This window comes from Pezoporus wallicus, unplaced genomic scaffold, assembly GCF_028554395.1.
Source record: "Pezoporus wallicus isolate ANWC-B61680 ecotype Strahan unplaced genomic scaffold, APGP_CSIRO_Pwel_v1 contig_2595, whole genome shotgun sequence".
NCBI lineage: Eukaryota > Metazoa > Chordata > Aves > Psittaciformes > Psittacidae > Pezoporus > Pezoporus wallicus.
This window is the reverse complement of record NW_026640968.1, coordinates 632,401-648,980: the sequence shown is the minus strand read 5'-3', so window position 1 is coordinate 648,980 and position 16,580 is coordinate 632,401. Positions and strand designations below refer to the sequence as shown.

The 16,580-nt window shown below is 40.8% G+C and overlaps 1 protein-coding gene across 1 annotated transcript in view; it reads right to left on the bottom strand.

Moving 5' to 3' along the window:
- Window positions 1-272: 272 nt before the first annotated feature.
- Window positions 273-16,580, bottom strand: part of ATG10 (autophagy related 10) — a 93,094-nt gene continuing 76,786 nt past the window's right edge. The window contains exons 6-8 of the mRNA XM_057421400.1: window positions 1,308-1,405; window positions 924-1,043; window positions 273-566 (exon numbers count right to left, since the gene is read on the bottom strand). Of these exons, the coding sequence (XP_057277383.1) occupies window positions 554-566; window positions 924-1,043; window positions 1,308-1,405 (231 nt within the window). The 3' untranslated portion in view covers window positions 273-553. The remainder of the gene's footprint in view (window positions 567-923; window positions 1,044-1,307; window positions 1,406-16,580) is intronic.

Sequence of the window (16,580 nt, the reverse complement as noted above, 5' to 3'; positions counted from 1 at the left end):
CAGTGTGGAACATGACAGTGACCCATGCATCATGTTGTGGTGGAGAAGGTGGTCCCTAGGTGAAGCAGACTCAGTCCATACATGGATCACCAAAATCATAAACCACATCCTTAAAGTATTTTACTGTACATATCCTCACAGATGGTGCACATTTTCTAGAGATGTGATTTTTAGCAGGTAAATTTAGTAGATCCAAACTCAGCATTTCAGCTCTTGCTTGCTTGCACGTTTGTGTGCAGTCTTACCAAGGCCATAACCACAGAAAAACAGAGGAAGGAGATAATGAAATGTCTTCATTAATGATAATAAAATGATTGCAAGAGGTCAAAGCAATTGCAAGGGGTTCAGGTCTTGTTGGTGATTGAAAGTTGTCACAACTGCAAGCAGCTTTTAGGTCTTCCACTGTAACCAGGCAAGTTCTCATCAGAAAAAAAGAGCCATGACAGTCATCCGTCCACTCTGCACTGCTTACCATTCAGGAAGGACTCCTTTGTTTGATTTCAACCCTAGGACAGTCTGCAGTAGCTTTGCTATAGCTAACCACCATTTGTCATCAGCTCAGAGGTCTGAAGTGATGACATCAAACAGGAGGAAAATAAAAAAATAAATCAAATTAAAATCATTGTACAGAATTATGCTAAACGCGCTATGTGCTGGAGAGAACCCTGTAAAATGCTTTTACACGCCTGAGAAAGAACTCAGGACATCGAGGACTTTCTGACAGTTATGAAGGGCATCAGCAGTGTGCCAAGCACATCTCTTTCAGTGCATGGGCATGTAAGCAAAATATCATAAGGTGAGTCCTAAATGACCTGAACCAAGAGCTCCAAAGGAGAACATAATGGTTTTGCCAGTTATTTGTCTGATGTTTTTAATTTCATAGGAGGATGAGAGAGAAAAAGGGTGATTTGATTTTCTCTTACCTTTCAACCGAATCAGCATTTGTATTCTGCTCAGGTGCTACTGCTGCATAACTCAGGGGCAGGTGTAGACCCACAACTGGGCCTACAGTACTGAGCCACAATATAATGTAATTTGTGTGTCTAGGGAAAAAAAAAAAAACAAACAAGAAAGCACCATAAACATTATCACAACCTTTTCTGCATTACAATCATAGAATAACTTGATATGAGGTTATTCCTTCATGTCATCTATAGCAAAAGTTTTTTAACTGTCAGCCCTTAGGTGACAATATAGAGTCTTACTCTGTATGGACCAAGGAAGTTGTTTTGACCATTTTGACTTGCCAGCTAATTGACTTTACCTGCATTGCATAAAGCCTTGCAAAGCACAGAAGTGTTTCCCACCTGTTGTATGTCCGTGAACTGATCAGTACGGAAGAGATGAACTCATTAGTCCGGCAAGGGTGTAGAACAAAGAATGGCTGCCCAAGTAAGGGGTGCTCCTAAGGGGCAAAGCAGGGTCCAATTAATCCTTGATGTAACTTTTCTCATTTCAGAATCTAACTCACATTGCTCTCTTACTGAGTCATGACAGATTGAAACCCCATTCTCCTATCTTGGAAAGGAAGTAAGATCACCAACCAAGGTACACCACCATTTTAGCTAAAAAGTAAAAAAGTTACTGTTACTGCTATTACCTGAATACAAATAGGCAAAGATACTGAATAAACAAGTATCTGATCAAGCATAATTAATATATAAATCTCCGAGGTTCAGCTGTAGCAGTCATTTTTCTCCTTCCCAGTAGCGGGTGCAGTGCTGTGTTTTTGATTTCTTTAGCCTGAGAACAACGCTGGTAATACCGATGTTTTTAGTTGTTGCTAAGTAATGTTTATTCCGATGAAGAACTTTTAAATCTCATGCTCTGCCAGGGAAGAGGGGCACAGGAAGCCAGGAGGAAGCAGAGACAGGACACCTGACCCAAATTAGCCAATTAGCCAAAGGGGTATTTCAGGACTTCATGCCCAGTATATAAAGTGGGGGGAGTTAACCGGAAGGGCTAGATCACTGCTCGGGTTGGGCTTCAGTTTTGTATTGTACCTTAGTTACTGGACTGCTCTTATCTCAACCCATGGGAGTTACATTCTTTCGATTCTCTCACCCATCCCTCCGGGAACTGGGAAAGGAAGAACAGGGGAGTGAGTGAGCAGCTGTGTGGCGCTGAGTTACTGGCTGGGCTTAAACCACGACAATAAAACAAATCCACTCCATGGAAAGCTCTTTAACAACCTTGACCTCTTATCCTTGTATCTTATACTGGAGCTGGGAAGTAAACATTGTTTAATTTGGAGCCTTAGAGGCAGAGCAAGAAGGAAGAAGGGAGAGCCTTTGAGGTGGTTTTGACTGGCACGAAGTGGCACATCCCCACTTTAGGCTACTCTACAGAAAAAGAAAAAAAAAAAAAAAAGTCTTAAACCAGTTGTTCTTCAAGCAGCCCAGTCAGAACTGTCCTGAGGAAAACACGAAAAATCATGTAGTAACAGTTAAGTCAACACACTTCCTATGACACGGTAAGACTCTGCCTGTTCTTCAGACAACATGCAATACTGCTGAAAACTGAACCCAATCCTCTGTAAAGTCTTCACTTTCATCTCCAGCCAGCACTTGAACAGAATACATGTTCCGACTTAAACGAACTTGCAGTCAATGCAGAGCCCTAACAGTGATCTCACCAGCTCTTATGTGGGTGATACCACAAGATCAGCCTGACTGTCTTACGTACCATGCCCTAGGGAACTGAGTTTCCTTTAATGCTGCTGAGCAAACTGCTAAGTATTTCTACATCAAAATAAACAAAAGATGCCCCATCCCTGGCAGTGTTCAAGGCCAAGCTGGATGGGGCTTGGAGCAACCTGGTCTAGTGGAAGGTGTCCCTGCCTGTAGCAGGGGATGAACTTGAACGTCCCTTCCAACCCCATTCAGTCTGTGATTCTAGGATCCTCATGTGCAGAAGGAGGCAAAACAGTACAGCAGGGAATGGCTAGAAAGGGATTCCAGACAAGATGTCAAATATGAAATGCCAGAACAGCCTGTTAACAGCCAGCTTCTAAGCTGGAGCTGAGAAGCACACAATGCAAGGCAGTGGGGTGGGGAGAAGCAGGCATGGACAATGATGGAATAAACCACAGGATCACCACCTCTGCACAGTTCCATTCAGCTGTGTGAACCTCCTCCACTGTGTCGTGCTACTCACCAAAGCCACAGCAGAGACTGACTGTAAGGATTAATGTGATGGGTGTTTTATCCTGGAAAAAAAGACCGTTTTCCTTAGATGTGCTTCTTCCGTGGCTTTGTTTCTCAACAGTAAAGAAGAAACACTAAATTGATGATCCAACACAGCTAGAAACAAATCCAAATCCTCTCCTGTCATGTTCAGCAAAAAAACATGTTCGATAATATTAAATATTAAACAGGGTCTCTTACAGTTGAATGACAACTGATTGTTATATTGAAAATGCACTCATGAGGATCAATCATCTTATGTCTAAGAGAACTTCAAAACACTTCCAGAAGCTTCAGAACACGAAAAAAAAGCAATACGCAGAAAGCTTTGTTTGACACTGCAGTGCAAGCAGATAATGCTGTTCAAGACTGCTATCATCTGCTGTTGGTAGAAGTGAACTGATGATGTTTTCCATTGACAAAAAAGTGGTAGTTTGAATTAAAACCCCTTTATCTGATTACTTATATTAGGTCTCTCAATAATTCTAAAAATATATATAAAATGTACCAATGGTATTCCTAAAGACAGCAAAAAAAGACAGATAATGTTTACAAAACTATTACCAAAAAAAAAAAAAATAAAAATTGTAGATTGAGGTAGACTGGGCAGCAATTTCAGCCAACTCCCTCCCTTACATAAAGAAAGAGCCTAAAGATGTAGCATACACTCCGAAAAAGAGGGAAGAGAATCTGGTCTTTAAGTGATTTAGCACTAACAACAAGGGATAAAGAGAATTCCAAAGCTGAATGTTCAGCCTGAAGTCATTGCCAGTTACCCTGTTACCAGGTATTTGATTCTGTCCTGCACTTCCTTCTTCAGCAAACCATCAGTGAGTGATAAATGGATGCCAGACTTGATCTTTTAAAACAGCTTATTAACTCTGCATGCAACATCTTCTTTTAATCACAGGATTACTGCCAGAGATGGGGCAGCCACAGCTTCTCTGGGCAACCTGTGCCAGGGGCTCACCACCCTCACAGGGAAGAACTTCTGCCTAACAGCTCATCTCAGTCTCCCCTCTGTCAGGTTAAAGCCATTCCCCTTGTCCTGTCCCTACAGGCCTTTGTCCAAAGCCCCTCTCCACCTTTCCTGTAGCCCCTTTAGGCACTGGGAGCTGCTCTGAGGTCTCCCCTTAAGGATCCTTCTCTTCCCCAGGCTGAACCAGCCCAGCTCTCTCAGCCTGTCTCCAGAGCAGAGCTGCTCCAGCCCTCACAGCATCTCCACGGCCTCCTCTGGATTTGCTCCAACAGCTCCAAGTCCCTCTTGTGTTGTTGCCCCAGAGCTGGATGCAGGACTGCAGGGGGGTTCTTCCCAGAGTGCAGCAGAGGGGGAGAATCCCCTACCTTGACCTGCTGCTTATCTTGCTGGTGATACAGCCCAGGACATGGGTGGTTTCTGGGCTGCCAGCATACACTGATAGGTCATGTCCTTCCTCTTGTTACAACATGACAGCGTGACACTGAAGAAACCTCCAAACTTTAACCATTAAATGTTCATATGAAAAAGCAGAGTGCATTGGTACTTAGTTTTCCAAAAGAGTAAAAATCCTTGGTCCCACCATCTTCAGCATCAATCTGTGGCTTAAGAGCATGTGACAGAGATGAAATCTATTCACACTCTGAATTCACTGCAATCCCTTCTCCATTCTTCTTGAATGGACAGAACCCATTGCATGGGTGGAATCCCTCCAGATCTAATAGGGAAAGGCTTCTGTTACAGGACACAGCCATCACCTTCTACGTTGATATGAAACCTATGAGGACAGTTGGTCCTGGTTAGTCAAACCCTCTTCCTAGCTTGTCTCTTTGTTCTTCAAATTACCAAGGGGTCCTTCATATACATCCTGAAGTAACAGCTGTGCCAGGGTGGTGTAAATCTCACTATAACCCACAGAATTTTGAACAGCAACAAATGACCCAGGGGTTTAATTAAACTCTTGCTGCTCCTTGGCTGGGCCCTGAGAATGGCATGTGCACTAAAGCGGCATGTCTACACATTCAGGAGAAGCTGCTTTGGCTTCCATTTGCAGATCATTTTTGAAAACTGAATACTGTCACTTATTTGTTTACCTCTAATCCAGGAAACTGAAGTTCATTATTGCACAGATCCTTCAGCACTCAAAGTCCACAAAAATGTCATGCAAAAGAGCTGTGTCCAAAGCTGGAATTTTTCAATCATCTTGCTGCATATACTTCTCTTACCCTAAATGAAAGGCATGAAACTGAAAGAATGCCATGCTGTTTATTCAAAACCTGAAAGATAGGAATATATCACACACTAATAGGAAAAACAGAAAACACAAGACATTAAAAGAAATCCTGAGCCAAGACCCATTAAGCGGGAGCCTCTAAAAAAGGGAAAAGGCTGAGACAGGAAAGAATAGCTCCTGAGCATCAGGGAAAACACTGAGAACATCAGATCTGATTCAGTCAAATCCTAAATTCCAAATCCTGTATGTAACAGCATCCCCATGAGGCTTTAATGTATACTCAAGGTGAAATCACTGACACAGCAGCTCTGAGAACAAAGTAACAGAGAGCTGCCAGTAAGAATGCAAGAGTTATCAAAGCCCTGGATTATTTCAGAATTGGTAATGGGCTACAGAGACTTTTCTTTGCCAGGTCACCAGTCCAGGCTTGGCCCAGGCTAGCAGTAGCTAGAACTCATTACAGTACAACAGCACTATATGCAACTGACAGATTTCACACCATCAAAGTGCCATTCATTAGTGCCCTTGCTGGTAGTCACTGCAGATGAGTCCACAACCGAAGATGATGGTTTATCTTATCACTACAGGGACAAGTCCCTGTAGGCCAGCTCTGAAGTCAGGGAAACCAGGGAACTCAAACTTCTGCTGTTTATGGCACACCCTGAGGCAGGGCTACGTGTCTCTGATGTCCCAAGTCCTTTTCAAACACTACCAAAACTGTAGAAATGAAAGCTTGTGTTGAATCTGCTTCATGAGCTTATCTACTACCTGTGATGTTCCACACACAGTGAATCCATCCTATACATAACACTAGGGCAGCAGTTATTAGCCTTCAGCTAGCCTGATCCATGAGCCAGCTACATAAAAAATGTAAAATCACAGTGGACTGCACGCAAAAAAAAAAAAAACAAAAAAAAACCCAAACAAACAAAATTTTAAATAGTCTAAAAGAGTCTTCCCCCTTTTAGTTTAGAAATTAATCTTGTTTTCCAGTCAGTTATGTAGTAATGCATTTTAGAGACCTATATATGAGAGTTTCAAGTCAATTCTCACAATTACTCGCTGGCATTGTACAGCATGAAGCCATTTTAAGGTTGCCTACAACTCTTCTGTACAGTAACACACTGACTCACAGTTTGAAATCAACAGCACTATTTTCTTGTATCTATGTATAATCATGTATCTATCTATGAGGCTAATTCATAACACTGCCCATTCTGCACCATACACTGTAGTCCATTACCCATCTGCATATTCCTCTTAAGCAACTTTTGTGTGAAAGAAAATCTTTCCAGGCAGCAACTAGATTCACTGAATTGGAAAGCTCAAAATGCAGCTTCAGCTATTTTCTGCAGGAAGACTTCCTTACTAGGTGACTTCAAGAAAGATTTGTAAGGATGCTCTGTACCCACCTCTGTAGCCGCTACCTCAACTCTTCCCATGCAAAACTATGCAAGGGATGGATGGATCAAAGATGTGAAATGTTTCATTGGGTAGTTTGGAAATTAATGTAGCTCTGTTTCAGGAATGCTACACAAGATTGAATGTGACTGAGTGCTGACAGCACAACAGCTTCCTATTCGTTAGCTGCTCAATTATAACCATCATGCACATATGCTGAGCAGCTGCGGTGTGAAGACAAACTGGTGAGCTTAAGCCTCTTTTGCTGAAGTTTAGGTTAGATAGTGTTCCTCAGCCCACAGCAACAGCAAAATCTGAGTGGTAAGGCTCCTTGAGGACTGAGACACAAATCAGCTGAGCAGCTTTCTTCATGAGGTGTGGCAGACTCTTCGCATCAGGGATGAGAAGGCTTCATCAACCTGCTCTGTCCTCATTTACTAATGGAACTGGACTTCACAGAGCCATCAAGAGTTAAGATGTAAAACCTAACTTCATCCTTTCTCCTATGCAGTGCTTGTAGCACAGAGAAATATTAAAGACATGACACTGGCAAAGACTGGGTAGTTCCTAAGTACAGGTATAATTAAGTCTAAAACTTCCACCAGATTTGATTATATAATTTTGTCAGCAGTGAATATAGGAAATACTATCCCTGTCAGATTTAAACTAAAAATAAGCATTACTTCAGGTAATGGGTAATTGCCTGTAGGTTTCTGTACTGTGCTCTGCTCATCTCTTCCCCAGCCAGCAGGTATTTTGTTGTCAGTATCTTTCTTGGAACAGCACCATTCATTTTCTCTGTCATAACTGAAGGTCTTCCAGTAGTAATGGCTTCTATTTTCTCCAGTGCTACATTAAACTGCCTTTGAGCACCCATCATAACATTTATGGTCTCTCCATTTATGATAGTGCAAAGGGATTTGTGCCTGAAATTGCCTCTTCCCTGATCCAGTTTGCATCATGTTGCTTTGCAAAAATAAATTCATGGAAGGGGGTCAAAACTTTCGCGCAGGTAACTACCACCAAACTTTACAGCACAGCCAGGACCAATTCTTTTCAGTTATTTTCCCAGAAGCGTTCACAATCCCAGTTATCAGGTCAGAAAACGAAGGCAGAATACATAAAACATGTCCTCCATAATCTCTTCCATTTAAAGAAACAGAAATAGTGATGCAGTAAATAAAGAAGTTGCATGTTTTTCCTTTTTCACCCATTACTGAACACATTACACACCACTGAAACAAATGCCTGCTTTTAAGTAAAAACCCTTCACTCAAGATTATGCTACTTTTTTATGTCCTTGAATTCACACTTCACCTTAATAACTTACTTGTTAACAAAACTTAACTCTGCTTATTCAGAAAGAAAATAATACAACTTTGCTCTTCAGATTGACTGTGTGTCCCACAACCAGAACAGTGAACTGTGCACACGTGGAACTTACCTATACAGAGTAGAACTAGAGTTCAAAGGGATTACTGTATGCTTAAATTACACATGCTCAGGTTCAAGTGCGTAACATTTTTATGAATGAGGGCTGAGAGACTTTAAGCCTGTGCACTGAATCTGGACAAGTACATGCATGTTGTCTTTACAAGGACCAGTAATGATGCTTGCAAAGGCAACAGGAGAGTGAGAGGTGTCACAAGAAATATGTTCCAAACTTCTCCCTATCCCCTTCTCCTCACAGATTTTCCTCTAATAAAGGAATTACTATAACAGAAACTCTATTAATATGGAATCACTACACTGCAGATGCAATGTGAAGAAAATGTAATCACACAGGGAACTTTTATCATCCTGAGAGGAAGTACAGACCATACTAACAAAACTGTTGTTAGGATACTAATTGTAAGGGGCTGCTCCATCCTACTGACACAGGTTGCAACACTACTATTAATGCAGCCATTTCATAAAAATGTTTTACTGATAGTACTGTATAGAGAGAAATTCTAATCTTAAAAATTTTCAGAGGGCGAAAATGGCTGTTGAAAAGATGTGCTTGCTGAAGTAGCCATCAACTCCAAAAAAGCCTAAAAAAAAAAACTCAAAAAAGGCCATTTATCTAGAGGGCTTGGGATGAAATTTATTATCTGGGACAGATAACATAGTCACCTTGATTTCAATTTACAGGAAGAACCCAAGTCATCCTTACTGATATAATTGAGGAAAGTTTCCACAACTTTGCCATAAAACCCAGAGAAGCACTCCCACTGATAAGCCTGTTGAAGATGAAACAACCTACTTCTGTCTGTAATGAGTACTGAAGAATGACTACAAAAGTGCAGCTACCACTGTTCTGCATTTTCTTAGACAATCAAAATAAATCTGCAATAGTACTGAGCAAGAGAAAACTTGAAGGGGCCCCGATGAGACAAAGAAGTGCAAACTAGAACAAAAAAGCAAATTTCAGTCATTACCGAACCTCTTTTTGGAGGAGAAGGCTGAAGAGGGATTTTGATTTATGCTCAAGTTCTTCTTTGCAAATGAACAGTTGCATCGCCCTTATGACTTAATATATCTGTTCCTGGTGTATTTCAAAATACATACCAACTAACTTTAGTGACAAGTTTTTATCAACCCTTTTACTAATACTAACCCCACACAGCCAACTAAGGTGGATCCTATCCTTCTTCCATCAAGTACAAAGTACAAGCTGAAGAGGCAATTAATCAAACAAGTTTTTCTGAGGAAAATGGAGTTGCTTCGGCAGATCCTACAAGTACAAACATAGAGGACACTTAACACAGCCAGAATTAATCTTTCAGATCAACCACACCTACCACTTCATACCTGTTGTTTCAATCCCACGTGGCCACAAAGGTGGAAATGCAGGTTCTGAAGAAACAAAGACTTCATGGTACAAACTGCTCTTTGTGTAAAGGATGTCTTATGCCCCTGCTTATGGTATCAAGCCTGGCTGATCACAGCCTGAACGACTACAGCTCTGAATAAAACCACCCTCTCCTTCGGATAGAGCTCTGGCTCCCATGCTCCCAGCACGCACATCAGTGCTATATTGCTAACTTACTGCTGCTTATATTGGCAGCTGCAGCTTCTGCTGAATGTGACAGCTGAATACATCTATAGTTTGACGCTACTGAAACATCAATGTTGATTTTCCATTTTTAAAGCTATCAGAACTATCCGGGTGCATCCAAAACAGAAACAATACCTCTATCTACAATCTCTGAAGACAGCTTGCTTTCTCTTGGATATTGCTCCCTGCAAGCTAGAAAATCACAGACAAAGCCAGTTTGCCATAAGTAAAGTGTTTTCAAGGGTGGCAAAGGTGGCAGATGGAAATGGGTTTAAATCAGAAGTTTTACTTCAGTTTACGTCTTCCTGTTTTAAGTGTATTCAAAAACTACATATTTTCTTCATACAGTGATTTCTATAACAAGAAGAATGATAACAACTGAGAAAACTGCCATAATACCTGATGTGCATATGTGCTTTTTCTGCAGAACTTATTGTTGTAATACTTGATACTACAGAATACAAAATATAATAACTAGATGACCAAATATTCCGTATTTCTTCCCCAAAATCTGCCCAGTTCCAGAATATTTACAGTTTTAAAGGGGTGGTGATCCTTTTCTACAGTTTATAATTTTTTCAGTTTTTGAAAAGACATTGAATAGCTAAACCAACATCCATGAGAGGCATATCTAAAAGACAATGCAGGACAAGCACAGCATTAATCAAGAACAGCCAACACTGCTGATATATATTTATAAATGTATATATTTATTTACCTATTTATCTATTTAGATGTATATAGAGTAACATTTGAATTATTAATTTTGAGAACAAGAAGAATCAAAGCATTAGGAGATGCACACAAGACTGTATTTTTAAAGCTTAAACGTCTTGGAAGCATGTAACTTCCTTTTAGGATTCTTTAATAAATCTTTACAGTTAAAAATTGGCAGGCCCATAGTTATATTGTCAAGAAATGGCATCTCAGACATTTCCTTAAGAAAACAAACAGATGATTCTCCTCCCATACTTGCCAAAATAAGACTAATTCAGTTGTCACCACTTTAGCTATGTAGCATATAGTCTTAATTAATTAATATTTAAAATCTGTTCTTAAGAGATTCATCTAAGGTGCAAAACTGAACGATCCAACAAGCTGTGGAAGCATGCAAAAGATTTTGCAGACAGATTTCCTACACTGATTAAAGAAATTGTAAGATAAGAAAAAAAAAAATCCATACCAGCATTTCATAAATGTGCCCTGAAAGCGTTCATTTTATAATCTCAGGAATTCCTGGACAGAAAGATATTGAAGAGAGATTTCATAACACTTTTGAGTTTGAAATACTGTAACCAGCAAATGCGATGGATGGCATCTATTCCTAGCTCCTCTTTACAGTTTATAAAGAAGGTATTATAAACGATAACTGTAACAGAAGTCAGACAATAATTACCACTGGGTAATGAATGGAAAGCAAATTTCTCCTGCAGCAGAGCAGTAGAAAACTTATCTAATCGTATCAAATATAAAGAGGCAATGACATGTCCACAGAACTGTGACTCAACCCTCATTTTTAGTTCAGGACAAGAGAAGGCTTTCTTTGTTTTCCATCTCTCCCTGCAGTGGCAGATGTCTGTCCTCTCCTCCTCCAGTCAAACCATTTTACATTAGCTACCACTTGAAACATTTGCTGGACCAAGCACTCTGAATCACTACTGAAACTGAATTCCCAGTGTTCTAGAACAGACACTGTAAGGCCTGTCAGTATTCATGGTAAGTCTCCTACAACTTGAAAGTCTCAATATAAGGCTATAAACTTGGTACCACCTAAAAGTCAGTTCTGTCACAAGTTTGCCCAAGACACTTACGCATGTCTACACACAGCATGGTAGAGTCAGAGGTTAGAATAGGGATTAGCAACCACCAGAGCAACAGATGCTGGCATGGCAAAAGAAAACCCCAAAAGGACACTGAAACCATCTCCTGCAAGGCTGAAGTGCCTGCCTCAGGACTGCAAGTAAATGTTTTGACAAAACCAGTATTTGGAGTTTAGAAAAGACTTTGATCAGTTCAGTGTCTCGGCCAACACAGGACTGAAATGACAAGCTCTCTTCTGAGAGCACAGAAGAGCTATAGCTTATGGAAGCTTGAAGTCACCATTTCTGCAGGAGACATAGCGCCTGCTCTGCAGGGGGATTTTGGGTGGTCTCTCCCCTTGTTCTTGAATCAGGCTGCTATACCATCAGAAATACAATATACAAAAAGAGGAGCCAAAATGGGACTCTGGATGACTTTCAACTGGTTTTGTGAGTCTTTGAGACTGTATACAGCTTCATACCCATCTCCAATAGAAGGTTCTTTCAGGAGAATACGAGTCTGGCCTCTTTCTGTGTCTCAATCTCCTTGTACTGCTCCAGCATGTCTTCTATATTAAGGATGATGGAGGACACATTTCTGCCTGGTAATTTTGCATCCATTCATGGACAAGTGGTCTCATGAATCTGTCTGAATCAGCTGTTGAACTGCTGATACCATCTGCCTCCACAGAGCACAGGTGCTTAGGTATAAACTGCTTTCTGTTAACATGTATGCCTAAGTTCCATTTATAAGGCACTTGAAGAACACTTAAAAGATTAATAAAAGGAAAAAAAATCTGCCAAAGGGCTTGACCTCTGCTGCAGAAAACAAACAGGGAAGTTATTGTAAGTTTTTCAGTGCCTTGTGACCATACCAGCTGCCTTTCAAATGGAGCTGAATGTGTCATATTTGACATCCAATTATTTCATATTTGCAACCAATGTTGTTTCGTATTTTAGACTTTTTCACAATAACGTTCAGTAAGGTGTAATGCTCAGCAACAGCTTTATGCCAGTAGTGAACTGTTAAGAGGCCACGGCAGCGGGAAGACAGAAGAGCAACCCACCTCTGCCTACAAGGAGAACTGCCAGACCAAAAAGAAAGCATGCTATTACAACTTCTGCCACAAAATCTCTGCATGGAAAGCTGTGGAAGGAAAATCACTTCTAGATAAATTATCTGCAAATGCAATGTATAGCACTGAAACATTTTTCCCGCAGAAGTAGAAAAGAATCGAGAAAATCAATACTATTACTCCGTAATTCATTCAATTAATTACATAACTGTGTGTTCTGTATTACTGAATCTTCATTTCAGAGTAACTGATCAGCTCTAGTAACCATCGTACCAGGACCTGAAAGTCTATCCTCAGTTGTGCTCCAGAAATTGGCAAGGATCCTCCTACTGCTTCTTATCTCTACATGTAAATTATCCCTTAAGCCTTTGTATTTCCTTTACATCGTTTAGTATTAGTCCTCTATTTGGTCTTTTCCTCCTATGATATTAGTTGAACTAGGTTCATATCCATGAAGTCTTACTGGGAAAAACATGATAAAACTGTAGGGAAGCTATAAATTAATTAATGCTTAGTTTTAAAATAAAAACTACTTGCTAGCTTGTACAATACTACCACTTGGTTCAAATCACTGAAGTTCAATATATCACAAAAAAAGGTTAGTTGGAAATAAATATCCACCCAGCTTTCCCACTCTTACATTTTTTCCCTGTGAAGCAGCTTTCCAATCTCTATTGGTAAGAATCCCTTTCCTCAGGAAGCTTTACTAATAATTTTCCAAAAATATTAGCAGGGGTTCCATAGCAACTGTTGATATGACTCAAAATGATTTAAGAGCAATCTTAGCAACCTTCTGTTGAGATACACTGTATACAGCCTCTCCCACTTAGCAAAATCCCACAATATGGCAAGAAAGATTTGTATGTCTAAGAATAGCTACATACACATTTTTCAAGATGACTGAGCCATAATGATTTAAATCCTCCCTATCACAGTTTCAGCAAGATGTGCATCTACAATACTACACCAGTGTGCTCTGTTCAGAGTTTTGAATCTTTCCCCTTTTTTAAATCACACCATTAACATCCCTGACATTTTAGAAATAATGTTTATTGATTTTTCTGTTAATACTGCTATAAATTCAGTGATGTAATGGACAGGATTATTGAAGCACTACAAAGAATATGTCTTCCAGATTCTTAACTAGATGTTTAAAAAGAGCACTCTCTGGATTAATGTAGAAATAATGCAGTTCTGTGCTGTTATTTGGGTAGTTCAGGTTTGGTTGACTACTTCTTGTATGACAGAATGGACATACAACAGAGATGATATTACACCTACCTGCTAAGTTTCAAACAATACAAGAAAACCGCTTCATTCACGTGAAATTGAGAAATAAATGTTCAGGAGAAAAAAAAAATCCCAAACCAGACACAGAATTCCTTATCACTCACTATTCTGAAACTTAAGATTGGTACTTTGTGGAACAGAGTTGCTAACTTATCCCATCTTGTAGTAGTAGTAGTGCTATTAGTAAACGAGAACAGCTCTATTCACTGCAGATGAGGATTCAAAAAAGGGTTGAGCAGTCTGGACCTGAAGATGCATATACAATCCAGAAAGAAACCTGCAGAATCACTTTTAATCCTCACTTGACTAGCACGGCTATCAATAGTCCACACCTTTTTATTTCAAGGTGAGCCTTTCAGCTAAGGCCTGAAGCACTGTGGAGGACCTTTTAATAGAGCACCACAGACAACAAAGATCTTCCATACTTAAAAATTTGTTCAAGGTTACAAAACAGCAGGAACACACCAAAGGAGAAATAAACTTTGAAGGAAAGTGTATTTGCAGAAATTATCTTTAAGGTCCCCTCCAACCCCAACCATTCTATGATAAATTAGACCATTAGGTTTATCTTTTCTGCAGTGCCCTGAAGGAGACACTCCTGAAGAAGTTTTATGAAAAGACAGAGTGGCAGAATAACACAATCAATGCAACCACAGGAAACTTTTGATTCTTAGGAAACCCAGAGTGTTTTTGCACCCTGATGGAAGCAGAATTCCTGACTGGCAGAAGATCTGAGCTACTACAATCCTGTGGATTACATCCTCAGTTAATATAATCCTTTGCACTGTCCTTACAAACTGCTCTATTTACAGTCAGTAAGTATCTAAATGCTCTGAATGTCTGTTTGAACATAAACAACTGAAATGCTATTTATTGTTGTCAAATCGACAACCAAGGTATTACATATGAAATGTGTCCCCTCCCACAGCTGGGGGGAGGGCCCTGCACATACACCTCTAAATCACATTTTGGTAAAAGAAGTGAACTGAACAGTTTTTGCTAAAAAGGGCAGGACGGGGAAGGATGTAATGGCGTATGTGTTCTATAACTTCCACAATCCTCCAGAGTCCTGTCTCACAGGTTGGTTTCTTTAGACTATTTCTGCAGGACCTTCAAGTCACCAAGCTTTCACTCTTGTTTTATTGGGCAGTTTTTCAACTGCTGAGCCTCCTGTAACAATGAAATTCGATTTCTATCCTTGGATGTTTGATTTCACATTCCATCATCACTAAGCATTGATTAAGCCTTAGCACATACTCTTGACTGTGTTTATGACTTTGTTTTCTCAGGGAAAGGTCAGGCTTTAAGACAACATCACACTGTTAGAACTTCTGGTGATACTCAGTGCTGTGATCAGGTTCATTCATCAGCTTTTAAAATTCTCTTGATAGTTTGCTTCCATACAGGCAACAAATAACTAGGACATGGACTTGCACAAGGGGAAGAATCCAAACCAGACTTGAGCATGCCTGTTCAAGGGCTTGTATCTAAAATTCATAAAATTATTACTCAGCTTCACTGCAGCCTTAGAAATGCAAGTTTCTCACGAGTGTTGCCTCTCCCCATGGGAAAAAAGGGAAAAAAAGGCAAAACAAAATGTTGCAGAATGGCTCTAAGAGCAAGGCCATGGATCCTTAGAGGCCTTGTGCGAGCAAAGCAAGGTGTAGGCCTCACAGGTAACTGGATACCAGATGTGAGAGGAGAATGTGAAGGAAGCTGTGTAGAACTAACCAAAACTGTTCTGACTCGTAGGCGTGGCTAAACACCACGCGGATATAAGCAAAGTGCGCCACAAATGAAGTAGAAGTTTGCTTATCACCCATATTGGGTTGGCGTGTCTTGCTTCTCCTCGCCGCTTACAAATGGTGCCTGAACAGGGACCATGGACTACAGGGCCCCGGCTACCGGGGACCCGGAATACAGGGCCCTGGTTGAGCGGGGACCTGGATTACAGGGCCCTGAGTATCAGGGACCCGGAACGGCAAGTGAGCAGCGCTGGCGGCAGCGGCCGGGAAGCGCAGGCAATCCTGCTGCGGTGGCGTGACGGACCCGGGTGCTTGGACTAACCGAAAGGAATCCGCCGCTGGGGCGAGCCAGACACTGCTGCGTCAGGAGGCCGATCCAGAGACCGAGGTTACAGGACAACCCAGAAGAAGACGATCTGGAAAAGGCTGGCCATGAAAATGGACCGAGAGGTAGCCCTGGACTTATTACAGTGCTTTTCATAAAAGCGGGGAACTGAGCCCTGAACTTTTTACAGCGCTTTTTATAAAAGCGGGGAATTGAGCCTGAGACTCTAAAGCAGCTAGCAGGTCTAGTGGCTGTAGGGAAGGCTAAGGGATTTTTTTGTAGATCCTAATACAGTTTTTGAGGAGAGTGAGTGGAGAAAGTTTGGTGAACTATTTGACTCAATGCTTAATGATGATAAAACAGCAAAGAAACTCGGTAAACCACGGAGAGAAATAATAAACTGTATAAAAAGATACAAGGCGGAAAAGAAAACTGCCGCGGTAGCAACGGAGAAACTAGGAACAGACGTCCCCGGTCGGTTGAAACCGGGGGAAGATTACAGCTCATTT